Raw genomic sequence first — 27167 nt, 5'->3', positions numbered from 1 at the left:
AAAATTCAATAGACGTTTTCTTTCATTAAGAAGTTTTTTGTATTTTAATCAGAAGTTAAATTCTATAAATATATATCAATTTTATATATTATAAATACACCGTAGATTTTTTCTCAGTGTACACACACACGCGCACACACACAGATAATGTTCGCTCAGCATGCAGACTCTCAAAAATCTGAATGAATGAATGAAAGTACATTTGGATATGAAAAGCAAGCACAAAGTCGCAATGTGGACAGACGCAATTAGCAGCTAAACGCACGAGCCACGCCCCTGCCGCAGCGCCCAATAGATCAGCCAGAAGTAATGCTGTGCATATATAAGCATGAATCTCAGCCACTTGCAGATCAAGTACAAATCAGCCAACAGCCCAATCAACATGAATCTTATCGCGCTGAGCCTTTGCCTTTGCCTTTGCCTGATCGCCAGTTGCTGGGCGGCGCCTGTGGTGGTGGAAGTGGAGCCACTCAATCTGCTGGATGTGGATGGAGACCTGCAGGTGGAGCGATCGGAGCTGCCGGAGAGCGAGCGTGTGGCACGTGGCCTGGGACTAGGTGGCTTCGGCGGTGGTTTCGGCGGCCTCGGAGGCCTTGGTGGCAAGTTCGGTGGCTTCGGCGGCCTGGGTGGCTTGGGTCACGGCTTTGGCGGTGGTTTCGGCGGTCACGGCTTTGGCGGTGGGCTGGGACATGGCTTCGGCGGCGGCCTTGGCAGCTTCAAGGGACTCTTCAGCAAAGGCTTCTAATAGCTAGGCTTAAAAATAAGTTTTTATTATTAAAAATTTTGTAACCAATTCTAGTTGTAATAAGTAAACAAAAATGGCAAAATGAAAAAACTAAAAATTTTGCGTTAAATAAATCGGATTTAATGCTCCATAATATTGCAGCTCGGGCTGAGCGTCGTAGTCCACATCAGCGTCGGGTGTGGTGCTGCGCAATTGCACGCGCGGTGCCTTGGTGGTGCGCCAACTGCGAATGACTTGATGCAGCTGACCCACAAAGCCGCGCCACAGATTCAGCGGTGATTGAGGGGCTGAGAAAGAGCGTTGAGAATAAGCTTTAGGGAGGGTTGAGAATCGAGAGAGGTTTCCATTGATGCCTACCCTCAGTGGTTGGTGGTGCCACCTGTGCATCGTACTCCAGCTCATCTAAGCAGCAGACGCCGACCAGCAACAGCCACAGCCACAGCATTGGGCCAATCAATCGCAACATTTTAAGCTCAAATCAAAACTGAGCCCAAGTCGTTGGCAAATTTATATAGGCGCGCCTCAGTCCAAAGGGCTCTTGGCCACTTTCTCATCATAAAATCGCGAACCATCATAACTGGCAGGCCAAACATAACGAGTGAGTGGTTGTATAGAGAGCGAGACGGACTGACTGGCAGATACCCTGGGAGCAACTATCGATTACTTAAAAAGTTTTTTTCACACAACAAACAGCGGATTTCGATAATTATTTTAGATATATATCGCTAGGTATAATATATTGATCGATCTCAGTAAATCCACGAATATTATTGAGCCACTTAATGTATGCTAAATCTAGATACTATTCAAATAAAATTTATTTATTTTATTTCTTTGCGCAAAAAATAAAAAATATCAAGAATTATATAGAATTAAAAAATTATATCAGAATTATACGTATTATGACTGATCATAGCTATAGAATTCTCATATATTATATATCTTTATTTGCTAAAATCATCCTCTCTCATCGCCATTTGAGAGCCAGCATGAAACTCCCTTTGCCTACTATTAATAATAAACAGGGTATCAAAACGCACATCACTTGCCGAAAAGCAAATATTAAAAAATCACACATATTTATTGAGGCAACGCCAATCGCTGTGCCGCACACAATGGAATATCACAAATATCAAATATATATCTATCGACATATTAAATGCCAAATAAAAGAGCAAACTTTAGCCGTAGAAGCCGACGCCTCCGAAGCCACCACCGAAACCACCGTAGCGACCGCGATAGCGAGTGCGCGTAACCACACGAGTGCGCTGGAAGCCGTAGCCGCCGCCGAAGCCACCGTAACCACCGCCAAAGCCACCAAATCCACCTCCTCCATAGTAAGGTGGCGGTAGTCCGCCGTAGAAGGGCGGCGGTGGTGGGCCAAAGTATTGACGTACTTTGCGAGCACCGCCCTCAGTGTCGTCAGCATCCGTTGTGGCATTTGCAATCACATCCGCTTGAGAATTATCGCCAGATGTTAACAGCTCCGTCTGTGGTTCCTGCACCACCAGTGTTTCCTGCACCACTTCTGACTCCGGTTCCGTCTGTGACTCCGACGCCGCCTGCGACTCCTGTGGTGCCTGTGGCTCCTGTTCCTGAACCACAGACAGCACTTCTTGCTGCTCCACTGCACCACACAGCACCACGCAAATGCCCAGCAGCAGCAGCGGGCCAATCTTCAGGTATTCCATTTCGAATTTTGTGAACTACTAAAAGTCAGCATCGAGTGGCGCTTGAATTTATAGTCGAATATTAGAAGAATTAACTCAATGCAGAGGTTCAATAACATTTCTTGACTGTCATTGAAAGGTTTTTTATTCTTTGGTTTTTTTTCTATCATTTTTATGCCGCACCACCTAAAAAGCAGCGAGTAATTACACTTAAAAGCCACTAGATGAGGGTTCTGTTTGGCTTTTAAGTTGTTTACTTCCAGTTGAATTCGAAATGAAGCCAATCTTCAGTTCATGCTGACAGATGCGGAAGCTTTATAGTGAACAACAGCTTAGGTTACTTGATGTATTACTTTGATATACGGTGTCCAGATATGCGCTACAGTAAACGACCTTTTGCATGGCCAACTGTGAAGAATGTGATTTATGTGCGGCTGATTATCAATTTGTAATAATTATAGCAAATATTTAATGATTTTTGTGTGGTTTATGCGTGGCATTTCATGAATTGATGATAATGTTTTGAGTAAAGTATAATATGATTTGATAAAAGAATAAAATTTATGGAGAGTTTGTGATATTTCTGCTTGAAATATACTCCGAATTTATGTTAAGAGCTCTGCTTATGGTTAGTTATGATAAATTTAGCCATATTCACTACTGTAGCATACTTCATTCAATTCGGATGAAATATTCTCCTGTTTAACAATTTGTCGCTCACAATTCATATTTCCTAAGGAAACTTGATATATGTGTCCATAGTACTTGAGATTCAATGATCGCACTCTTACGCTCTCTCTCCAACCTCCACTGTACTTGAGCTCTCCCTCTCTCTCTCCCTCTTGCCCTCTCTCTCTCGCTCCTTCTCTCTTACTCCTTCTCTTAAACACAGCTGCCGATCTGATTTAACGCTCAGCCAAGAGGCACTTGGCTGACTGCACATAATAGAGTCGATGTGTTTTTTTCTTCGAATGGCCTCATAAGATGTTTGTTGTTGTTGCGTTATTTGTGTATTTTTATTTAGCTAAGCAAACAAAGCCAAGCTGAAAGCGTAAAATGAAACTGGAATAGCAACAACAGCAGCAACAAAACAACGGAGCTACAACGAAACTGCAGCATCATCAGAGTAATGAGAACTCCAAGATGTGGGCATATGTACAGAGATCTAGATCTGTATATGATTGTTTTCGTATGCACATGATATATATCACACTTTAACTGGATTTTATTGGAATTCATAAGATTTTGTTTGCTTTTAATTTATATATATACATTTCTTTCTATATCCACATTGACTCCTGACTTTCAGCCCAAGAAACCGCCAAAGCCAATGCCTTTGAACTTGGCAAAGCCAATGCCACCGCCAAGAAAGCTGCCACCGCCGAGACTTCGACCAAAGCCACTGCCATAACCACCGCCATAACCTCCTCCAAAGCCACCTCCATAGCCACCACCGTAACCACCTCCAAAGCCACCATAGCTGGGCACCGTGGATATGGTGGACACAACCGGCACGGTCGTAATAATCGGCACAGTTTGTATCACGGGCACAGTTTGTATGACAGGTGGTGCGAGGTAACCACCAACGGCACCACCAGCAGCGCCTCCAGCCACTATGCCACCGCCTATAAAACCGCCTCCAATGTGTCGCGTCTTGCGCACAAGTTCATTGCCTTCGTGCACAATGGGCGTGGCCGCCAGCTGGGCAACGGCAAGTGCGAAGATCAGCGAATAAAATGTTCCGCGCAGCATCTTTGAAACCCCAACTGATTGGAGTAGCATCGCAAGCCTCGTTATTTATGCAAATTAATTAGTGGGCCACGTCTGTTCGCATCCCAGAGCGCAGAGGCTGGCCTATTTGCTTAAGCAATTCACAAATACCTGGATGCCGAAATTCCCCAAGCACTGAAAACTAACTTCATTTAGATCTAACTCGAAGTATGCTCATAAGCAGCTGCTTAGTGTACACTGAGAGAAAATTGTGCATGGTAGCAGTACATAGATGATAAAAAAAAGAGCTGAATGAGAAGAAGAAGCAAACGAGGAAGTGAAGTGCAGAATGAGAAGCAGAAAAACGAGATGAAAAAGCGGACGATAGAGGAATCAAAAGGACAAGACGAAAGAGAAACAAAGAAATAAGTTAAATAAGAAGATGGAGCTAAGAAGACCTTGAAGCCGAAAAGGATAGAGTTTGCTCTAGAAAAACAACGAGAAAAGGAATAGAAGGTTTACAAAGAATAAGAGAAAGTTGGCAATATGCAGAAGAAGAAGAAGAAGAAGCAGTCAATCAGTTGATCAATCCATCGATCATTCCTTCAATCACCCAGGTGGATCAATCAGTTTGTTCAACAATTTGTCCGTCAGGAGTCACTCAACATTTATCTCATGATTATTTCTCTCAGTGCACTTCACACATCAACCACTTCAACCACATCGAGCCCAACTGAGTGAAGGTCAGTTTTGGTTGCGAGCCACGTGCATGGCGACGCGTAAGTGAAAACCCGTCCAATGCTTGGTTAATGCGTATGCAAACATAGCTAAGATGATGGGATTTTTTGTCAGTGGTGCTGCATGACGCACCACACGAACGTCGCATAAATACGTTGCGACGTCTGCGCCGGCGTAACAGAACGTAATCAACGCGACATCCAAGATGAGTGGTTTTCTTCAATTGCTGCTGATTTGTGGTGCAGCTGTGGTGCTGCAGGCTTACGGCTGGGGTGGCATCAATGCGGTGCCAGTGGTGCAGCAAGTACCGGTGGTGCAACAGGTGCCGGTGGTGCAACAAGTGCCCGTTATACAGCAACAACCACAGGCGCTGGCCCTAGGTGGTGGCTTGTTGGGCGGTGGTGCAGCTGGCTTCGGCGGTGGTTTCGGCAGCTATCGCGAGACCTATCGTGTGAGAGGACGTGCCTTCGGCGGCGGCGGCTTCAAAGGTGGCTTCGGACATGGCGGCTTTGGTGGTGGTGGCTTCGGCGGCGGCGGCTTTCGCGCACGCTACGACAAAAAGGTCGTGGGCGGATTTGGTGGTGCTGGCGTGCTGGGCGGCGCAGGTGGCGCACTGTTTGGCTAATTAAATATTAGTTATGATAAGTTTCAATAAGAAGTTTATGTCTGTGAAATAAAACCAAAGTCCAATAAAAAGATCCACTTTGGTGTTTAATGCGGTCAGGATAATAAACCACCCTGTATGGTACAATGTATTCTCTTGTAGAAGCACGTTTTGATTATGGCATACAAACAAAACTCAAATTGATACCCTGTAATTACTTAATTAATGGGATTGAAATATATTTCTTATGCTCAAACCCAAAGAATCAGTCTGTATGTGGATTATGTTCAAGCACTAAATAAGACACCCTGTATATGTTGTTATGCTCACGCATTTTGCTGACATGCGCATTTTCAACCCTGCTGCGCTGCTGCCGTTGCCTTTGCTTGGCGCGGTGGTGGCGGTGCGGCAGCGGGTCTATATTATTTTTTATTTTTCTGAATGGGGCAGCCAGCCAGCCAAGGCAGACAGTTTTAGTTGGCCAGGCGCCTTGGCCACAGTTCGAGTCAGTCGCTGGTCGTGGACGCTGACAGCGCGCTCTCGCTCTCTCTCTCTCTCGCCCCCCACCGCTCGCTGTCGCTAATACACTGACGCTCTCTCCTGCTTTGATTTTACAGTTAGAGTTGCACGAGCTGCAGCCGCACTTGCAACACGCTGTGAGCAGGTCGAACGTTTTGTCAATTGTTAAATGAAAACGGCAAAAGGCAAAAGCTAAAAAGTCTAACTAAAAATAGCAACTAAATTTGAGCTATAAATCTGGCATAATTATATACATACTCTCATAAATTTATATATATACACTTATATGTATATGAGAGCCAAGTGTTCTGTGTTGTTTTCTGTGTGTTTAAAAATATAACAAAAACGCCAAACAGCAAAAGCTTCAACAAAAAACTTTTGTCACTCAAAGAGAAGTGAACAAAATATAACTGCATAACTGTAAACAACTACAACAACACCAACAACAAGTGCTAGTATTACTACAAAAAACAACAACAAACATTCAGGTATTTTATGCATTTGCTTTTGAGCTCAACTGCTTCGCGCTGTTTTTCCTTTCAATGTTAATTAAAAACCAAAAACGAAAAATTTGCAAATATTGCTGCGGCGCTCACTCTCGGCGCGCTCTTTCTCTTCCGCTCTCTTTCGCTTAGACACACACACACATGCAGGCGCGTTATCTATGGCCGCTCTGACTTTCTCTCTCTTGCCAGCGTTGCCAGACTGTTCACACACTGCTGGTAGTTCATCTTAACTGCAGCTGATCAAATTTAAGATATTTTATCAAGTGTCGAAGCTTTTATTGTTATTTTTCAGCAGCTTGACGCACGCACGCTCTCACGCTCCTTGCCCTCCTCTCTCTCTGTCTCTCCCTGTCGCCCTCTCTCTTGCTTATCTACCATTACCTGACTTATCTCATGCGCGCACTTCCTTTTTCATTCCTTTTTGCCTGTTTGCCATCCATAGACACGTATCGTTATGCCCAAGAACAACAACAACAACAACTGCTGCACTCTTCTACTTATACTATGTATAAGACGAAAAGCACGCACTTGCCTTAGTCTCAAGTCCTCTGACACCACACGCTTGCAATTAGCGTAATTGCGGCTCAACTCACACACACGCACACTCACACATACACACAGTTGTTGGCATCGGATGACAGCGCCAATTTCTTAAAGAAAACAAATTGTTCACACTGCTCCTGAAGCATTTTGGGCTTCTATAATGAATGTGAAGACAGAATAATACGATTTTATACGAGATTGAATAATATAGTATTCTTTTATTTATAAAATCTAGAGATAATGTAATAATACTGCTTTTATTATATATTTTGTTTATATAGACGAATTATGTTCCCTATTTAATTGCATAACTTTTCGAATTTACTTTCTCGACTTTTCAAAGACTTTTATTGTGTTTGCCCTTGCCTAACAAGCTCATCCATTATTACATTACATTCAATTTGCATTGTAAATTATGGTAATCCTGATGAATTTTGATTATAGCAATTTTGTTTTGGCTTCGTGTAGTCTCTCTCTGTCTCTCTCTCTCTCCCTCTCTCTCTCTCTTCGAGTTACTTTGCTGAGCTTCAAGTTCACATTACGGGTGCACCCAATGTTATAAATAGCTATCAGACTCAAATGTAGCTCCAACCCTCTGGCAAATAAAGTCTCACCCACCACCCCTTACCCATCAGCCACCCACGCTGCTGACGTCGTTGCATTTATAGCCCTGACAATGTCAGCTGTTATATGTTGTTTGTTTCGTCCACCTTTGACATATTGTGTATTTAGTTCAAGGTCATTCGAAAGTTCTGCGTGATAACGCGAAACTGGAGCAGGAAGAGGCTGCTCGACCAAAATTGATTTGTCCACTAGAGAGGGAGGTCAGCAACTGGCTCGCTGCTGTCCACTGTCAAGGGCGACAGCGGAACAAAATAAAAGAGAAAAGGACACATGCGTGTTGTCAGCGTCACTTGATTACTTTTATTCGTGTTGCGAATCCTCTCATTAGTCAAAAAGTGTCAGAAATATCGTTAAGAGTTCATTAACGAGCCAACAGTTATTTATCAATTCTTGGAAAAAACTTTAGACTGGTCATACAAGTATTTGTAATAAGGCATTCCCATTTCCCAACTAAGGAGCTGAATAAGTTAAGTTCCTATAAAGAATTATCAAACATCACTTAGAAGCTTTCCCTGTTAGAAATATTTAGTTCACAAATATTTTCCAGTTCCTAAGTTGTATTATAATTATAAGAAGCTATAAATTCGCGGATGTATTACGAAATTTGAACTACTTTTGTAAGGCAAACAATCAGCCAAGCCTAAGACTCTTGGCAGTTCTAGACCAAAACGTCAATAAAGTATACAAAGTATGACAATAAACCTGCATAAGTGCATGGCAAAGTAAGCTCACTTCGAGTGCTAGCCCAGTCCACCTGGGCTGTCGGTCACTTGGCCGTAAACTGGGCTGCAGGTAATGGCCTGGCATAGTGTTAACGGGTCACAGCTAACAATAGCAAAGGGGCTCTGCACACAAAGTGTTAGTGAACTTTTGTGCCGCAGCCCGGCCGTTTGGCAGCTGTCCAGGACTTGTTTTCCAGCTGGCTGGACAAAGGATTCGCCAACAGCAGTAGCAGCAGCAGCAGCAGCAACAGGAAGCGCAGCCATTGAACATTTAATGTATGCAGAAAGAAAGCGTTGCAACGTTTGCCTTTGTCCACTGGCTCGACTAATTTATGGCTGTCATTTAAACGGGGCCGGCGCCAACTCAGCGCTAAGCTGCAGCCCACGCGACACTCGGGGCAACGCAACGGGCAAGTGACCATAAATTGTGCCCTCTTCTAATCAGCTTGGCTCGCACCAGGCTGCCTCTCTCTGCGCTTCTCATAAATCAGCGACAAGTGGAGCAGCAGCCTAGTTGGCTACGACTTAATGGCAACTAATTGCATTTGCGCCAAAGCAAACAATGTTAAAGTGAATTTGATGGGATGAGCGTGACTAAAAAATACCCTAAGCTTGAGCAAAGAAGAATACTTTGGTGGAAAAGGGGGGGCTAATAATAAGGGGAATTATATGTAGTGGCAATTTGATAGATCTAGCTCTTAATAAGGGAGAACTAAGATTTGCAGTGAAGATTTCCCTATAATCAATCTACCCCACGTATTTTAGTGTAGAGCACAAGAAGACACCACTTTAAATCCCTTTTAGGGTCCACAAACTACAAAATAAGAGCAGTAGGGGCTCCAAGTTATTGTGCGCCAGTCAGACGCCAGTTAAAGACCCAATTTAAGCGAATTTCTTAGGGTTTTGCGCCTTGCCAAATTCAGTTTGTGGGAGAGCAGGCGGTGGCTCAGGGAAAGGAAGAGCAAAGTGATTGAAAATTGACTTTCAGCACGCATCAGCATTTTGTTGTTCGGTTGTTTGTGTCTTTCACTGTCGCAGGATGTTATTGTCCTGTTTATGAGGAAATTTACAAAAAAAAAGATGGCTAAGAAATGGAAAAAGTTGGCTGCCAAATTGAGAATCGATTTTGATTATTCAAAAAGTTTGTTGTGGGTGATGTGTATATATATTTATATATTAGGTATACTGGTATACTGAGTGAAAAAGTCAACTATTGACTGGCAGAAAGTCACTTGAGTCAAGTTTCCGATTGGATTTTCCGCATTCCCAATTAGGACTTCGATAAACTCCTCAGCAGCTCCACAAAAATGTTCCTAATGACAGCAGAACTTAAGCATAAACGAGTCGAACTTCCTGTCTCCCCCACTTTTAATGAATACCTTGCAGAAATTGTAAGCCTCTGCTCCAATTAGTAAGCTAATTAGCATTTGGAATCGTCATATTGTCCTCCCAGCTGAAACTTTTTCACTTCATCTTGCAATGAAGTCACTTGGCTTTGGCCGAAAGTCGCAAATTTAGGCTTGTCAACAAACTTTATGATTGTCATTCACGAATTTACTGAATACAGCCCAATCAGCAAGCAAATTGGCGCACATACAATGACAAGGCATTTGCTCAAGCTCACAGTTTACAGACTTTTCTCGTAAAATAAAGACCCTATACAAAGCATAATACGTACGATTATGTTTGTCATTCAAGAATTCGGTGCGCCGTATGGCTAACAGCTAAATACTTGCCTCTTTTTCCCTTACATTAAGTAATTTATAATCTACTAATCAAAAATATTATAGGCCTTAAATTTTTGGGCCAAATAAATAAATTATTTTACTATTTTCTGAGAATTTTTTATGCCTGCTTTTTATATAAGGAACCAAACAACTGAATTCCCAACATTTCTTAATTTACAATGAATTTCTTATATACTGTTATATAGAGATATTACGAATTTCATAATCTAAATAATTGACTCACCTGTTTATGCTTACAGCAACACAATACAAGGGTAATCCAAAGTAACTGTCGCCGCTCTAGGTGTAGCTGAGTGTTTGCTGGTAGCATGCCAGCTGCAGTTATGGCATCAGATATCAATTGGGATCCAGGTGAGCACAATTCACAAACACACACACACACATGTATATATATAAACACTATAACAATAACCACCTTGCAGCGCTTTCAAAATTAATAACCACATTGAAGGAGTCGGACAATTTGTCCAATGATCAGGAGATAGACTTTCTCAAAGCCTTGCTGGAGTCCAAGGAGCTAAATGCCTTGGTCAATGTGCACACAAAGGTGGCCAAGGTGGGTCGGGATGAAAGGCTAGCGCCTGTCTTGTCCACCTCGTCGCAGGTGCTCTTCGAGGTGCTGGAGCAGCTGTCGCAGCGTTGTCATCTAAACGACGATTGCAAGGAGGCATTCCACCTGCTGCAGGATTCCCATATCCAGGTGAGCTACGCACACATAAATGTCTAAGAACTTTCGCTCAGCTGTAAATTCCGATTAGCACCTGCTCTATGCCCACGATGCGATTGCCCAGAAGGACTTCTATCCGCATCTGCCGGAGGTGCCCATCGAAATGGACGAGGACGAGGAGACCATCAAGATTGTTCAGCTTGTCAAAAGCAATGAGCCGCTGGTAAATTTCGAGCCCCCAATGCTTTCCAATTCATGTCCATTAACTTATGCTCCATACTGTGTCATGTCTATCGTATATATATATATATATATAAATTGCTATAGCTGTCTAACTATCCCAGCCATACATACCTCTCGCATATCTTCACAAAGTCTCTTTGTCCTTTGCCTCCAAACGTTTCGCTTCTTCTTCATGCATATAAAAATCTCATACTCATATTTGCTTTTCAATGCTAACAAATCTTATTGTACATTTTTGCTTTTGTCTAAAAAAAAAAAAAAATAACAAACATTAAAAAATCGAATAAAATCGAAAAACAATTTTAAAATTCGTCCATCAAAAATATTGTTACCAAAATATATATACATAAAACAGACAGGAGCACAAAGTGCGGAACCAATTGTTGTAAGTAAAAAGTCCTTACTGTATAGTGAAAAGCATTAGATAAGACGGATGTTAAACTTGGCACCAACAACAACAACAGTAACAAACAACAATCCACAACAACAACAACCAAAGACAACAACAACTTATGTAATATACAAATCAACTTGATGTACCTCAATGTGAAACCGTCTAAAGTTTTATTTCCACAATTTTCTGTTTATTATTTTATATATTTTATTTTTTATATTTTATATTTATTTTGTATTTTATATTTAATATATTATATATTTTATTTTATTTTTTTTTTAATTTTATATATTTTGTTTTATTTTTTATATTTTATGCTTTCCTTTATTTTCCATTTTATATTGGACTTGTAAAGAAAATCTGTAAAATTGTGCTCTATACATACACATACACATTACATGCCTCACTCACACACTCACACACACACATACACACAGCTACACACTCACCGTCTTCAAGCAGAGTTTATAAATATGGCATTGCCTACTTTTAGGGCGCAACCATAAAAACGGATGAGGAGACGGGCAAAATAATTATAGCTCGAATCATGCACGGCGGCGCAGCAGATCGATCTGGCCTAATACACGTGGGCGACGAGGTCATCGAGGTGAACGGCATCAACGTGGAGGGCAAGACGCCAGGCGATGTGCTCACCATACTGGTATATATACCACAACAGTCTCCAGACTGCTCCAGCAATCGTTAACGTATCTCATCTATATCCGAAACTTGCAGCAAAACTCGGAGGGCACAATTACCTTTAAGCTGGTGCCCGCCGATACGAAAGGTGCTCAGCGCGAGTCCAAGGTGCGTGTGCGTGCCCATTTCGACTACAACCCGGACGTGGATCCCTATATACCCTGCAAGGAGGCTGGCCTGGCATTTCAGCGTGGCGATGTGCTGCACATTGTCGCCCAAGACGATGCGTATTGGTGGCAGGCGCGCAAGGATCACGAGCGCTCGGCACGCGCCGGCCTCATCCCTAGCCGTGCTCTGCAGGAACGTCGCATCCTGCACGAGCGAACGCAACGCGAAGCCAATGACCTGGACTCGAAGCGTAAGTATGGATAACCATGATAGTCGAGTGTATATATATATATATGTATAATCCATTGAAACATTCATTCATATTTCTATAAAAGAAAAGGCTGTTTCCATAGAAGTTCTCTACATTCACTCTTAAGTCAACCTCTAAAAATATTTATCATAGTCATATGCAAAATTTCATAAACTGAAAATTAATAAAATCTTACATACCACATAAAAATATATTAGAAGTATTCCTTGCAGTTGATAAGCTAACCATGAATAACAATTAGCTTAGACAATCAAGTCCCAGGCCTCAATTTAAAAAGCTTGATTGATCTTCACAGCCTTTACGCAATAACAGGAATACCTCTAATATTTCTTTCATCATCTAAACTTCTAATATTCAACCCAATTAGACCTTAACTAATCGAATCCTCGCATGAATCTCATTCGTTTCATTCTAATCACACGCTCACTCACCACCCACATTGCTCCATATCGAATTCCCTGCATACGCAATCCACCTGGTCATCCAGCCGGTTCATGCGCCTCGCTCTGCACCACGCCTCCTGGCTCACCTCGCCTGCAGACGAGCAGCAGCAGCTCCTCCTGCCGCCAGCCCAAGACTAAAAAGATAATGTACGATTTAACAGAGAACGACGATTTCGATCGGGAATTGATTGCGACCTATGAGGAGGTGGCCAAGCTATATCCGCGTCCAGGCATCTATCGGCCCGTTGTACTCATCGGAGCACCTGGCGTGGGACGCAATGAGCTGCGCAGAAGATTGATAGCCCGTGATCCCGAAAAGTTCCGCAGTCCAGTGCCATGTGAGTAGCTGGCAGTGGAGTTGATACATAATAGATGTACCTATATATATGTATTTTCCGTTTCAGATACCACGCGACCCATGCGAACTGGTGAGGTGCCTGGACGTGAGTACATTTTCGTGGCACGCGATAAGATGGACGCCGACATCGAGGCGGGCAAATTTGTGGAGCACGGCGAGTACAAGGGTCACCTCTATGGCACCTCGGCCGAGAGCGTCAAGTCCATTGTGAATGCGGGCTGTGTGTGTGTGCTGAGTCCGCACTACCAGGCGATCAAGACGTTGCGCACGCCCCAGCTGAAACCGTTTCTCATCCACATCAAGCCGCCGGAGCTGAGTGTCTTGAAGGCGACGCGTACGGAGGCGCGGGCCAAGTCCACGTTCGATGAGGCCAACGCGCGCAGCTTTACGGATGAGGAATTTGAGGATATGATCAAATCGGCGGAACGCATTGATTTTGTCTATGGTCACTTTTTCGATGTGGAAATCGTAAATGGGGAATTGGTGAATGCGTTTGAGCAGCTCGTCCAACACGTGCAGAGGCTCGAGAACGAGCCCCTCTGGGCGCCATCCATGTGGGTGCAGTAGGCGTGGCCACGCCCCCCCAACCAACAACTCACTCCCACAAACACCAAAGTATTTGCCATACGAATTTAGCCCAATAACAAAAACAAAACAAAAAACAAAAACAAACAAAGAAAAACTGCTAAGCTAAATGAAAAGTTAGTTGCCAATGTTGCACGGCATTTAGTTAGAATGAGAGAGAGAGCATGAGAAGGCGAGAGAGATATACTATATATATATATAGAGCGATATATAGAGAAAAAATACTATTTACCCTTAGACGCTACTCTTCAGCGTCCTTTCCTTTTCACAACATGTACCTATTTTTGCGTAAAAGTGAAAACAATGAAAAGAATACAATAAAAACAAATGAGAATTGTAAAGAGAGGCCGAACCGAGAGAAGAGAAATTTAATGGAAAATTATTAAAATTTAAATTAACAAAAGAACTAAATCCATTTAACCAAATTTATGCGTCATCTGTTGTACAACAATTATTTCACTTAAACAATGTTTGTCCATAAAAAAGAAAAAAAAAAAAATGAAACAAAACTCCTTATATTAAAGATATAAAATGTTTAAATTTTATAAATAAAACAAGAAAAACCTATAAATGTGTTACAAATTCCAGCTGCGAGAGTTTTTTTCCAAAATATTCTTAAGAATTTTGAATTTGTTTCTGATATTTACAAGAATTTATTTATGAGCAAAATTATAATATTTTTTTTTAAATATTTTTTTAATTTATATTTTAAAAAGTTGTTCAACGTTTTTTTTTCAGTGCATGAATTAAATGTAGAAAATAGAATTTAATGAAAATCTTATCTTGCTATATTATATTTTATAATGATTTATTATACAATATAATATAGTTCATAACAATGATAACATTCTCTTGATAAGACATTCTCTTGATAAAGATAAACCCAACTAAAAATAAGTAGAGGATAGCTTACTTACATAAAGCCATGTATATGATGTATATATAATTGGCTCTATATAAGCAGGCAATTCGCATTTCTCAGATATACAATCTTTAGAGATATGAAGTATCTCACTGGGTAAGTATGTCACTCAAATAAAAGTTAAGTTATAAATGATATAAATTCGCAAAAGCAACTATTATCAATTTGATTATATAAAGATTACTTTGCCATTTAGTCGGAAACTGTCGAAAAAAACAATATTGATGAGGCTTATCTTAGTTCGTTTATAGAATATATACAAGTCGCCTATACCCCAACCAAATAGTTTTACTGGAATTTCTACAATACTTTCACTATATTTTTCTTATTTTCAAAATGGAAAAATTGTCGTGCCCATATCTAAATTTATTTAGCTTACCTTACCTCCCTCCCTCCGACGCATTCTCTCATTAGTTGTCATTGCTAATAGTGATAAGGTCAATCGGCGCGCGCGACCCCAGCATAGTCGAGGTGTAGATAGCCGCACTAGAGTAGGGCAGGGGCGGGAATGTGGAGGTCGCCAACTAGAGGTGAGCGTTAGTAATATTTGTGGTTTGCAATGAAAGATGTGACTGTAAAATATAACAATAAGATTTACTTTATAATAGCCAAATACTTATATTCAATAGATCTTAAAATCAAATATTGAAATAAATATAATTAAATAATCGTTAAAAGACTAGAGTGCTATACAAATATATGCTTTCTAGAATGAAAAATATTTTGGAAATAATATATTATCATTATTCTTATATTATCATTATTTGGAAAACCCTGATAATGTCACCAATTTTGGGCTCATCTATAAGCCTTTTCTTTATCTGTTTTTAATTTGAAATCACGAGTAACTATAAAATAATTGTCAAGTAATTATTTGATTTGTGTCCGCTATCGCTCCTCGCTAGAAACGGCTGATCGACCATGATCATTCCGCGATCCACGCTCGCCGCGAGTGGTTGCTCTTTGCACCAAGCGTTTGTCTATTTAAAGAGTAAGAAGAAGCAGAGCACGTCTCTCCCTCCGTTCTTTCGATTCACCCAACTACGAAATAAGCATACAGAGCGAATACAGCCGGAAACTATGACGACATTTGAATTAAGAAATTTGGACGAATGTCTGGAAAAACATTTGCCAGCCGAGGAGCTGAAAGAAGTCAAACGCATACTCTACGGAGTTGAGAAAGAGTGAGTAGAAATGCCTACTACTAACTATGTATACATACATATGGACATACATACATATATGTAAGTCAGTTTTACTACTGATATGGATAGTACATATATCTATGTGCTAATCAGAGCTTAATAATAGACCACACAGCGAGCTGATAAGGCAACAAAGTTACGTAGCGCAGATAAGTCTTAGAACAGGTTCAAGATTTGGGAGGTTCGGTAATAAAATCTATAAAGTATACATACATATTAAATTAAATTTAGTTTTAATATATGTACATATACATACATATCTATAGCAAGTATACGCGGTTTTTTATATGTAGAAAAATTAGCTATGCAGTGATGAAGCTTGAATACCCTAACAGAAAAATTCAGTGAATATCTAATATGAAAGCACTTAAAGAGATAGAGAGAGAAAGAGGGACAGAGAGAGACAGTAAGGTAACAAATAAAGTGTATATATATACAATAATAATTATATATTATAATACATGTATATCTTTATATATGCGACATTTCTGATAACTAAATGACAGACTCTATTCTTTAGCGTATATTAAAAATTCAATGAGCAAAACAGAAACAAATATATAACAAGCTGAGCGCATTGTTTACGAAGCAGTGGGAATGAAAATGAAAACAATATCTCTCTCTATATCTCAACCCTCTCCCACACTCACTTCCACATTGATAATGTCAAAGGGCATTCTCTCTTTATCTTATATCACTCTCCGTTCATTCTCAGACCTCTCCCTCTGATATATTCCCCTTCCATTTCTCTCATCCCGTCCTTCTCAAGATTTAGCTTTCATATGGGTTACCTGTCGAATCTCTCAGTCTCGCCTACACTCTCCTCCACACTCACACACTCTTCGATTTAAACGTTCTCGCACTCTCCCATACGCTCTCTATTTATTATTAAATCACTCTCGCCTCCTCATTTCATTCTATTCCTCTGTCAAGCTCATTCGAACTCACCCTATATCTCTTTTCAACTCTCTTGCCTGCCCTCCAACTCTCTTCCAATCTAACTTCCTCTCTGTACAACATTTTCATCGCCCTCAGCAACACTCTGAAGCTGCCAGAGAGCGCTTACAAGACCGCCGAGCAGAATGGCTTCGAGATCAAGGGCTACAGCTTTGAGGCTCGTCCCGAGGAGCTGCGTAAGCCGCGCCTGGTGCGCATTGGCGCCATACAGAACTCCATAGCTCTGCCAACGACGGCGCCTATCGAGAAGCAGCGCGAGGGCATTTGGAGTAAAGTGAAGCTCATGATCAAGGCCGCAGCCGAGGCAGGCTGCAATATTGTGTGCACCCAGGAGGCGTGGAGTAAGTGCAGCCAAATCAGTCCATAAATAAAGTCCAATCTAATTCCCCTTTCTCTAGCCATGCCCTTTGCCTTCTGCACTCGCGAAAAGTTTCCCTGGTGCGAGTTCGCCGAGGAGGCCGAACATGGCCCGACGACCAAAATGATGTCAGAGCTAGCCAAGGCCTACAACATGGTCATCATACACTCCATCTTGGAGCGAGACATGGAGCACGGCGAGACCATTTGGAATACGGCTGTTGTCATCTCGAACAGTGGCCGTTACATGGGCAAACATCGCAAGAATCACATACCGCGTGTGGGTGACTTCAATGAGTCCACCTACTACTTCGAGGGCAACACCGGGCATCCCGTTTTCGAGACAGAGTTCGGCAAGCTGGCGATCAACATTTGCTATGGCCGGCATCATCCCCAGAATTGGATGATGTTCGGTTTGAATGGAGCTGAAATTGTGTTCAATCCGTCGGCTACGATTGGACGCCTCTCGGAGCCCCTGTGGGGCATAGAGGCAAGGAATGCGGCTATAGCGAACAGCTACTTCACAGTGGCCATCAATCGAGTGGGCACTGAGAAGTTTCCCAACGAGTACACCTCCGGGGATGGCAAGGCAGCGCATAAGGAATTCGGACCCTTTTATGGCTCTACTTATGTGGCGGCACCAGATGGCTCCAGAACTCCCGTAAGTGTGCTCCTGCAATAAACCTCTCAATCGAGCTAACGAGGCATCATTTTCCTATAGAGCTTATCCCGCTGTGAGGACGGTCTGCTGGTCACGGAGGTGGATCTGAATCTGTGTCGCCAGGTCAAGGACTTCTGGGGCTTCCGCATGACCCAAAGGCTTCCACTCTATGCCGAATCCTTAAGCAAGGCAGCCGCACTAGATTTCCAGCCACAAATCGTGCGAGAGAAGTAGAGGCAAAGGCAGCTTCTGGGAGTAGTCAACAATCTTTATATAGTTAAAAAAATTTTGTAATAGTCTTTTTTGCATGTAAAGTTACATATATATATATTGTACTCAAAATTTAACAACTCTTTCTGAAATTTCGGTAGTAATCGCAGCTAGATTGTAGGTATAGTAAACCCTTTTGGTAGTAGCCCGTTCGTTTATCTTATTTAGTAAATCTCTTAGTTAGATTTTTGAATGAACTTAATAGGTGGAGCTCCTGTAGAAGGAAATAATGCGATCAGCCTCGCGTATCCCCGACTCTACAGCACCGTGAACTGTCGAATAATGATTGGAGCTGGTTGCCTCGCCCGCAAAAAATAATACTGGTCGCGCTGTTATTGGCGGGGTTTCAGATGTTGAGGAAATACTCGTGTCAGACGGCTCACGCGTTTCAGCGACTTGTACATGGATTGGCTGTGCGAGACTCTTGGGTCCCGTGTCATTCTCAGTGGCTAATACGGATGGGTAGGAGTAGGAGCCGCGGTGTGCCGGATCAGTGCTCCATTTGCTGATAATTACATTGTTCGGGCGCGACACGTTAAAGTTGCGCAGGAAGTGATTCAGCATGCGCACAATGCCGTCCACTAGAGCAGAGTGCTTTATGGTCTCGATGGCCTCCACATGGACTCCACAGGCCCAGCCAAGTAGAACGCGTGGCTGATGGTCATACACATGGAAGCCATAGATGTCCTTCAGCCAGGGCTGAGCTGGCAAGTCCTGTGCTCTCCACAGCGCATTAAAGCCGCGCCAGTCATCTGGCCAGAATTTCTCCTGAAACTCAACAAAAATCTTGCAGACGTTGCCGAATCCCATGCTATTGATCGCTTTGCAGTGAGAGTCTGGTAAAGAGGGCTGAAAGAGCGTTGAGCTATGCTTGAGCACGCCTAGCGAGAAAGTGATGACTACATGGTCCGCGGAATATTTCTCTTTCTCACAGCTCACCAGCACAGAGCCATCTGGACGATCCCACTCGACTTGACGAACCCTTCGGTTCAAATCGATGCAGCCCTTGAGCACTCCATGCTCATTTAGGTCGTCGCCATTGACGAGGTGATGCAAGAACTGCTTGAAGCTGTAAGAAAGGCTAGGTTATAAGACCAACAAAAAAACTACTTTAGTCGCGAGTGTCCGGCTGGCAAAGGATGAACGTAAAGGTGGCAGGAAGGACAGACGGACATATACGATTTTAGCCCAATTTTTTTAGACTATATGGCCTTACCCCTTGTCGCGCCAATTCAAAAGTCCGCTGCCACCGCATGGCTGGAAGCTCCAATAGTCAAAGGCCGACATATCCGTATCCGCCATATTGCCTTCCATTTTCTTGAAAGTAACAATAAACTCTTTGGCTAGAGACCTATCAATGCGGATATTTTGTTTTTCGACCTCTCGGTCAAACATCTTGGATAAATAGTCACCAAAGGTGATTGTGGGATCAATTTTGTCGTCCTTCATATTATCATAGACGGTAGTTATCAAATCCAACATTTGGTCCACAACACCCTCCGTAATCTTTTTTCCATTCGAACGTATCCAATCCATATTTGCAATCGTACCATTTGTTTTTCCCAGCTCATCCACATCTGCCATCTCATAGACCAAATTGTTATCCTTTCCATAGACCCACTGGGCACCCAGATCAATGTAATTGTCAGCGAATTTCATGGTCTTGATACGACCGCCAATTCGATCAGACATCTCTACAATGCGTACATTATTTAAGCCGTTATTCTTCAACTCCACAGCACAGGCAAGACCCGCTACACCGCCACCCAATATCAAAATTTTTGGATCATATTGTACAAGATCAGATTTTCTCAGAGTCCCGCGTACATGACTATTCCTAGATGGGCTACCTTTTGCGTTTTTTTTCGACCAACACTGCAACAATTCGAATTGCCTTCATAAGCTGTCGCTGATTATGTTCCAAACGCGTTTTACTTACACTTCCCATATAAAAATTTACGAAATTTGTATATATTATAAATATCTGTTACGTCAAAATTACGAGAAACAAAATCAATCATGATTTTTGGATTTTTTTCTTGGTGAGTACAACTAGTCAATCAGTCATACATATTTAGACTATATCATCAATCATTTACACTTATGTATCAATCTATCAATATATAGTCAACATCTACCATTAATAGTTTTAGTCATAGATTTATATTTACGATAAATAGTGCATAGTCAAATTTCTAAAGCTCTTTACATGCTTATGTATTTATATCAGCTATATATACATATATATCATCATCAGCATATATGTATATACATATGTATATATTTCTTAGAGTCTATTCAGGATGTATTGTTCAGTTAAATTTGATTGATTGTTTTTTAAATTTAAATCAGTTTATGCTCAAGCTATTGAACAGTTACTTATGAAATAGGGAAACACTTTGTAATGGTATATCTGCATTTTGGCCATGGACATAGCCAATGAATCATTGTCAATCAGCAGGCTGTTGGTTCGTTTAGGCCACAGTACACAGCCTGAAAAGACTTCAGCATCAATCAGTCAATCAGTCAATCGTCCATCAGTCAGCCAAGAAGAGTCTGTCCAATGAAATATGCAGCGATTGCTATAGCTGCGATTTGGCCGTCGCTTCATTTAGGCCATAGAAATCCGCCAATCGATCAGCCTCTCTCCAGCCGGCCTCCACAGCTCCATGGACCGTGGAATAGTAATGCAAGCTGCTCGCCTCGCCAGCGAATTGGACAATGGGTCGATCACAGCGACTCTGTTGGGGTAGACTTCGGCTTCGGCTTCGGCTGCGGGCCGGCGACTGAGGTGTCATGGCAACCACTGTCAAGGGCTGCGCTAGATCCTGGGCGCCAGTGCCCAAGCGTTCCGTGTCCATGGAACGGAAGGAGTACGAGCCACGGAAATTCGGGTTCGTATACCAGGCGGAGGTGCAAAAGCTGACTGGTTCCGGTACATGCCAATGCAGGAAGCGACGAAACAGATACATACAGCCAGCGAGCACTTCATTTCGATCCAGTGACTCCATATGCCTGCCACTCGCATTGATGATCCAACCAGCCAGAACGCGCGGCTGATAGCTAACTCGGTAGAAGCCGAAGACATCCTCCAGCCAGGCACGTGACGTATTCCGTATATCACCCAAGTCCTCCTCCCGCCACAGCAGTGTGAAACCCGTCCAGTCCTCGGGCCAAAATGCCTCCGGAAACTCCACGAAGATTTTGTTAACCGTGCCAAAGGCCAAGCCTTGGATGGCACGCTGCTTGGCCACTGGCAGCTGTGGGTCAAACATCTGCAAGTGTTGCTCCTTGAGCACACCCAGGGATACGGTCACAATCACATGATCAGCCAGGCAGCATTCCCCGTTGCTCAACTGCAGCTCCACGCGAGAATCGTTGCGATTCCAGAGTATCTTTTTAACGGCACGATTGAATAATACTCGCTGTTCCAGTACGCCCAGATCCGAGGATGTTTCCAGCTCTCGACTGCGTGTGAGCAGGCGTAGCAGCTCCACGAATCCTTTGTCCTTCCAATTGAGTAATATGTCGCCTTCGCACTCCCAATAGTCCAGGTAGCCACGACCCGACACCTCCTCGAGATTATCAGAGGCCTCTACGGAGTTTTCGAACTTTTGATAGTTATCAAAGAACTCGTTAGCCAAAACTTTGTCTATATCGGCATTCTCGGGTCGACGTAGCATTTCATAAAACTTATTGGACAGGTAACTGCCCAGGGAGCCGCTGCAATGCTGCAGCTCCATCTGGCGACTGACCAGAGAATCGCCCACAATTGCCTTGAGCCTGTTGGCCACATTATCGGGTAATACCTCCCGATTGCTGCGCACACATTGATAGTTCTCATAGACCGGACCAGTGGACTCCAGTAAATCCTTCTGGCTGGCCAGCTGATAGACTATGTTATCCTGCTCTCCGTGACACCACTGCGCCCCAAGATCAATCACATTCTCGCCGAAAGGTATTGTGTGTATGCGACCGCCCAAACGGGACTCGGCCTCCACGATGAGAACATTCTGAAAGCCATACTCCAGGAGTTTCGTCGCACAGGCAACGCCCGATGCTCCGGCGCCGATGACAACGATCTTTAGATCCCGATGCGATTTACTCATAGCTTACAATATATATGTTAATGAATAAAGTAATCAAGATCTGCAAAGAAACTGAATGTAAGTGTTGGAAAACTAGACTCAACTAGAATATGTGATAATGGTGGGAAGGTAGTAAGAGAGGCAACATGAATGATGAAATAAACATAGAATAGAGGTCTTTGATCTTAAATTTCCTTAAATACATTACATTAGCACAAAGTCTGTCCAAACTTCACACTATATACTCCATAAATATTCTTAAAATCAGTCGTATACAATAATCCTATAAATCAATAATCAAATAATCATTTTAAGTAGAATAAAACATAACATTATTTAACTAACCCAAAGAAACGCCTTAGTCGAGCTTCAATTAAACTAATTCGAATTCAAAACATCCATCTTTCAACTCTTGACATGCTTTAGAAATCTCCATTTAATTTTGTTCTATTGATCTAAAATTTTAATTATAAATGATGAACTGTAATCAATTTTCAAAAAGCCAACTTAACATAAAATTATTAATATGAATAATTATGTAATATAATACCTTCAATTTGATTTAAAAATACTTTATACTAACGAAAAATAATTAAAGTCTTTTATTATCAAAATAATCTTGTCTTGCGTTACAAACTTCTCCTAAAACCCATCATACCCAAGGCCTTCACTTGCCACTTGCCAACGCCGGGTATACCGTAATAGTATATGCATGTGTTTTGTTTGTGTCTGTTTGGGTTTGTGTTTCTGTTTTGCAGCGAATATGCATTGCAGTGCGACACGTGCGCAAGCAAACGCCGTTAGATGGGAATTCCGTCTGCCTATTTGCTTATGCATTTGCTTTTGCAATGGTGTTAGTTGCCTATGAAAATACAAAGAGAGTAAACAAAAACAAACTGCAGATGGCGCGATGACATAGTGCAACTAAAAACAGCTGTAAGAATTTATTTGAAATTGTGTTTGCTGATAAGCCGAACCACGCGCAACGTGCTCTAATGACAGTCATAGACTGAGAGGGAGAGCACATGGAACTCGCTCTAGTACACGCATGATACGTATAAAGTTCAACATGCATTTATAAATAGAACATAATATCGTCATGTGTGCGTGTGTGTGTGTGTAGATGTACGGCACATTCAGCTTATGCATCTTGTTTGACCAGCCTGGACCATGCAGCCAGTTTTCTAGTTACCAACCCCCTCACAGCACCAATACCAATAGCCGCTTATACAATGCCTTCACACACACACAAAGGCAGAGGAGCACGCGCTGCTTTGACGACTGCTGTTAGACAGAGAGCGCAGCATTGATTTTATATGTATGTATGTAGTATAGATTTGACAAAATGACCAAAAAAACTTTTCAAGGTTCAAGAGCAATGCATAAAATTATAGCCAAAACACAAAAACTGCACACTTTTGCTAACACAATCATGCAAACATAGATATAAATATGTATGTATGTATGTAGTCACATAAAAAGCTTCACTTGGTGTCGCGTGTCTCACTCACCAAATATTTGTAATTTTTTTGTCGCTTCTTTATTAATATTTTATATTATATTAGCTATATTTTATAAATCCAGCATTTAGATTATTGTATATGTGTGTATATAGTTATAAAATTCACTGCACATTAATGTTAAAAATTATTTCGTGGGCTCTGCGCTCTGATGCAGAGTCAAGCGCACAAACAAAACTGAGAATCATATGGAAACGTGCTGCTCCACAATGCTTATGCTGCGCCAGTGGCGTACGCACACAGCTCCAACCGGGCAGCCCACACTGCCTAGCCAAAGTTTCGCTAGACAAACTTTCACTGTTACGCCACTGTGCATGCTCTGCTCATGCTGCGAGAGACACTGAGAGGGAGAGCTTTCATCGGTATGAAAGCTCATCTAGCAAAAGCGCGCCAAGGCGAATAACCAGCTGACCGGCGTTTTGGCATGGAATGATGAATGAGCGCTGTTGCTCTATGGTGTTGACGGGGGAGCGAGACGGGGCTAGTTTTATAAAAAATGTATAAGACTATTATAAAGCATACGTAGCAAGCTTATCATATTATGAGGAAATGAGTCTTTTGAGTTAATAGTGAATTTGCTACGCATAAATTATACATCATTATAAATACGCTTGCTACGTGTAAATTTCTCATACTTTACAAAAACAATGATTTGTACATAAGTCATATGAAACATCAAAAATTACTACGTTTGATTATAAGTAGTATTAATGACATGCTTATACGTAAAAGTATAAGAAGTTTAGTAAAGTAGTTATACGACATAGCTCATAGCTAAATATTTGTAGCACGGTTCTAAAAGTTGTATGACTGACATGCTATTTATACCCATATTGTTATAGCTATTGGGTCTTCTACCACAGCTTATCGCTAAATACGATCTCCTTGAATATGCAATCCTGCTTGGCAATGCTGACCATGGACTTCTTGGACTTCATCGCATCTTGAACCTTCTCTCGCACCTCGGCGGCCTTTACATCATTGCGGATGTAGAAGAGGCGCACCAAGTGATCCTCAGTCAACGAAGGATAACTGCCCAGCAGCGTATGTAAATCCAATGCTAGCAACTCAATGTCCGCGACTATGAGAGCGGATAGAGTGGTGATCAAATCCAAGGGCGAATCGCTCAGCGAAATCTTTGGTGCGATCTTCTCAAAGAACTGCTTAATGCGCTTCGCTTCCAAATTGATTTTTCTGGTAATCGCATCGCATTCGCTGCGAGACTTCGAAAGTCTCTTCGATAGGAGGGCTCTTATATAGCGCTTCGCTAGCAACTTCTGTGCCTCATTGATCACCATCTCGAAATTGGCGGGCAGCAAGTGATTATAATCCTGAAAGTAATCATCGAGCGTAACACAAATGGTGTCCACAGCAATGCTGCTGCCGAGCCACTTGACCGTGAATAGATCATTGAAATGGCATTCCATATCAAGGAAGGCCTCCTCCAGCAAATAATTGGCTGCATGTGCACGGATCCTTTGAAACGTTGCCAACAGCTTCTCGAAATCTTCGTAATGTTCCGTCCGGGATTTGGGCCAAAACAGATGCTTCATTTGCTGTGCCATTTCCACCACATTCTGACTGTTATTTACAATGGTTATGATATAATGGGTAAAGTATTTGATTTGATCTCGATTCCGAAAATGATGCTCCTTCAATTCGATGACATTCTTGAGGTAGGTCTGTCCGAACAATTCCACCTGTTGTATGCTGAGCACCAATGCCTTAAACGTCAACTCCTGGTGAATGGTGTTTGTCACCTGCAAATGCTGATCGATCATCTCGAATATGATCACTGGACCAGCACTGTTATAGTAGTGATCCCGCTGATCGGGCATCTGCTCGGAGTACCATTCCTGTTTTTCCGAATCCACTGTCTTTTTCATCCAATCCTGATAATTGCGTTCCATATTCTGCAAGTACTCATCCTCTAATGATTTCAAGTGCTCCGGATGCAGCAGCGGACGCGAGAGCTTAAGTACATCCACATTTAGATCGGGATGAGACATTAGATCAGCGCCTGGATAGGTGTGCATAACCCAGGCTAACATGGAGACATATTCATTGCCTTGCAGGCCCGATTTCACAATATTGTCCAACTGCGAGACAAGGAAGTTAATTTGTATATATAAAGATATTAATTATATGACTCACATAGCTGGACAATCCTTCGTGATAGAACTTGACATATTCATTAAATATATCGTAATGAGGTGGAAAGCAGGGAACGCATAACGACTTAACCACGCGCAAATCTTCGAGAATTATTTGTCGCAATATCTCCAAGTCGCGCACTAGCCACAATTTGTTGTCCGCTCGCTCCTCCAGCTTGGAGCCCTCGATGCGTGTGATGACAGCTGCTTGGAGGACGTCCATAATCATGGCACGCCATGCCTTAGGTCTGCCAGGTGGCAGGAAATTCGTGACCTTTTGCTGTTGCAGCGCGAATTGATCGTTTTTCTCCTCACGCTCGATGATTCGCAGTGCAGTCACAATGACCGTCGGCTTCTTTCGGACCGTGTTTAGCGTGCGACTTATGATCAGGCGCAGCTTCTTCTCCAGCGCCTGCGACACTTGATCCACCTTCTCGAAGTGGCGCTTGAGTGTGATCTTGTCGGAGGCATGCTGCTTGGGCTGTTTGTGCAACTCATAGAGCAGATCATCCCGCGAGTTCTCCAAATCGGCCAGACACTGATGTGCATTCAACAGTTTGTCCTCGTCTATGAGTGCCATGGTCTTCTGCACACTTGCATCCACGTTGAAGATGTGCTTCAGGTTTTCCATAGCCGTTGCATATTGCGAATGCTTGGTATTCTCCTCACGAACAACTTCTAAGGCGTCGTAGATCTCCGGTACGCCTTGGAGTAGTCGTTCCACTTCGGCCATGCGGCGACGCACCTCACGCACATCCAGCATACAAGTCTCTAGCTGCTTGAGACCCACTCGCACGCCCTCCAATTGATTTTGCATGCCCGTCTTTAACAACGCCTCCACGGATGCTTTTTTCCGTGCTATGCGGTGTCGATATTGTTCCACTTTCTCCAGCTGCCCAGGACGTTGCAGCATATTTTGTATATCTTTGAGCGCCGCTTGGCGCGCTTCCTCTTCCAATTGTTGCAAATCCATTGTTCAAAATAGCTTTAATACTTTAAATGAATATTTAATTACAGCTCATTTCTACTGAAAAATGAAAATAGCTTAATTACCGATGGCTGAACAGCTGTTTTTGTTGACGTGTCTATCGATATTTGCAGCTATGGCACAGCCGTTTCTACATATCGATAGTTGAT

The 27167-nt window shown here is 42.4% G+C and overlaps 6 protein-coding genes across 9 annotated transcripts; 2 read left to right on the top strand and 4 right to left on the bottom strand.

Annotated features, from left to right (window-relative positions):
• Nucleotides 1-749: 749 nt before the first annotated feature.
• LOC108655227 (uncharacterized) lies at nt 750-1387 on the bottom strand. The gene is made up of 2 exons (XM_018106963.3): nt 1103-1387; nt 750-1032 (listed from the first exon to the last, which is right to left on the bottom strand). The coding sequence occupies exons 1-2, from the start codon at nt 1209-1211 to the stop codon at nt 836-838; spliced, it is 306 nt and encodes a 101-aa protein (XP_017962452.1). The 5' UTR covers nt 1212-1387; the 3' UTR covers nt 750-835.
• Nucleotides 1388-5963: 4576 nt separating this feature from the next.
• On the top strand, nt 5964-14406 carry metro (membrane palmitoylated protein 7-like protein metro). 4 transcript variants are annotated; one of them, XM_018106666.3, is made up of 9 exons: nt 5964-6474; nt 10369-10480; nt 10552-10829; nt 10888-11019; nt 11395-11424; nt 11927-12094; nt 12169-12490; nt 13116-13292; nt 13359-14406. In XM_018106666.3, the coding sequence occupies exons 2-9, from the start codon at nt 10438-10440 to the stop codon at nt 13877-13879; spliced, it is 1671 nt and encodes a 556-aa protein (XP_017962155.1). In that variant the 5' UTR covers nt 5964-6474; nt 10369-10437; the 3' UTR covers nt 13880-14406. The 4 variants fall into 4 exon arrangements, with proteins under 4 accessions (XP_017962155.1, XP_017962153.1, XP_017962154.1 ...); XM_018106664.3 differs by having other exon boundaries at nt 12999-13292; XM_018106665.3 differs by lacking the exon at nt 11395-11424 and having other exon boundaries at nt 12999-13292.
• Nucleotides 14407-15610: 1204 nt separating this feature from the next.
• On the top strand, nt 15611-18349 carry pyd3 (beta-ureidopropionase pyd3). Its single transcript, XM_018106668.3, has 4 exons — nt 15611-16003; nt 17060-17322; nt 17380-17999; nt 18060-18349. Exons 1-4 carry the CDS (start codon nt 15741-15743, stop codon nt 18231-18233), a joined length of 1320 nt encoding a protein of 439 aa, XP_017962157.2. The 5' UTR covers nt 15611-15740; the 3' UTR covers nt 18234-18349.
• On the bottom strand, nt 17674-20351 carry LOC108654109 (spermine oxidase). Its single transcript, XM_018105184.2, has 3 exons — nt 20209-20351; nt 19486-20144; nt 17674-19338 (listed from the first exon to the last, which is right to left on the bottom strand). Exons 1-3 carry the CDS (start codon nt 20215-20217, stop codon nt 18468-18470), a joined length of 1539 nt encoding a protein of 512 aa, XP_017960673.1. The 5' UTR covers nt 20218-20351; the 3' UTR covers nt 17674-18467.
• A 248-nt stretch (nt 20352-20599) lies between these two features.
• LOC108654110 (spermine oxidase) lies at nt 20600-24044 on the bottom strand. Its single transcript, XM_018105186.3, has 2 exons — nt 23869-24044; nt 20600-22418 (listed from the first exon to the last, which is right to left on the bottom strand). The coding sequence occupies exon 2, from the start codon at nt 22376-22378 to the stop codon at nt 20852-20854; it is 1527 nt and encodes a 508-aa protein (XP_017960675.1). The 5' UTR covers nt 22379-22418; nt 23869-24044; the 3' UTR covers nt 20600-20851.
• Sec6 (Exocyst complex component Sec6) lies at nt 23875-27095 on the bottom strand. Its single transcript, XM_018105180.3, has 2 exons — nt 26032-27095; nt 23875-25976 (listed from the first exon to the last, which is right to left on the bottom strand). The coding sequence occupies exons 1-2, from the start codon at nt 27001-27003 to the stop codon at nt 24732-24734; spliced, it is 2217 nt and encodes a 738-aa protein (XP_017960669.1). The 5' UTR covers nt 27004-27095; the 3' UTR covers nt 23875-24731.
• Nucleotides 27096-27167: the final 72 nt, after the last annotated feature.

The sequence above is a fragment of the Drosophila navojoa genome, chromosome 5 (genome assembly GCF_054131105.1).
Source record: "Drosophila navojoa isolate 15081-1374.11 chromosome 5, UAZ_NAV_1.0, whole genome shotgun sequence".
NCBI lineage: Eukaryota > Metazoa > Arthropoda > Insecta > Diptera > Drosophilidae > Drosophila > Drosophila navojoa.
The sequence above is the reverse complement of the archived record's forward strand: the minus strand, read 5'-3'. Positions and strand labels throughout refer to the sequence as shown.

Coding starts and splice junctions, on each gene's coding strand:
- LOC108655227 (XM_018106963.3), bottom strand. CDS start 1,211: ATGTTGCGATTGATTGGCCCAATGCTGTGGCTGTGGCTGTTGCTGGTC. Junction 1,033..1,102: donor GGCACCACCAACCACTGAGG/GTAGGCATCAAT, acceptor GCTCTTTCTCAG/CCCCTCAATCACCGCTGAAT.
- metro (XM_018106664.3), top strand. CDS start 10,438: ATGCCAGCTGCAGTTATGGCATCAGATATCAATTGGGATCCAG. Junction 11,020..11,394: donor TCAAAAGCAATGAGCCGCTG/GTAAATTTCGAG, acceptor TACATAAAACAG/ACAGGAGCACAAAGTGCGGA. Junction 12,095..12,168: donor GCGATGTGCTCACCATACTG/GTATATATACCA, acceptor CGAAACTTGCAG/CAAAACTCGGAGGGCACAAT.
- pyd3 (XM_018106668.3), top strand. CDS start 15,741: ATGATCATTCCGCGATCCACGCTCGCCGCGAGTGGTTGCTCTTTGCAC. Junction 16,004..17,059: donor CTCTACGGAGTTGAGAAAGA/GTGAGTAGAAAT, acceptor CATCGCCCTCAG/CAACACTCTGAAGCTGCCAG. Junction 17,323..17,379: donor GTGCACCCAGGAGGCGTGGA/GTAAGTGCAGCC, acceptor CCCTTTCTCTAG/CCATGCCCTTTGCCTTCTGC.
- LOC108654109 (XM_018105184.2), bottom strand. Junction 19,339..19,485: donor TTGAATTGGCGCGACAAGGG/GTAAGGCCATAT, acceptor CCTTTCTTACAG/CTTCAAGCAGTTCTTGCATC.
- LOC108654110 (XM_018105186.3), bottom strand. CDS start 22,378: ATGAGTAAATCGCATCGGGATCTAAAGATCGTTGTCATCGGCGCCGGA.
- Sec6 (XM_018105180.3), bottom strand. CDS start 27,003: ATGGATTTGCAACAATTGGAAGAGGAAGCGCGCCAAGCGGCGCTCAAA. Junction 25,977..26,031: donor ACGAAGGATTGTCCAGCTAT/GTGAGTCATATA, acceptor CTTGTCTCGCAG/TTGGACAATATTGTGAAATC.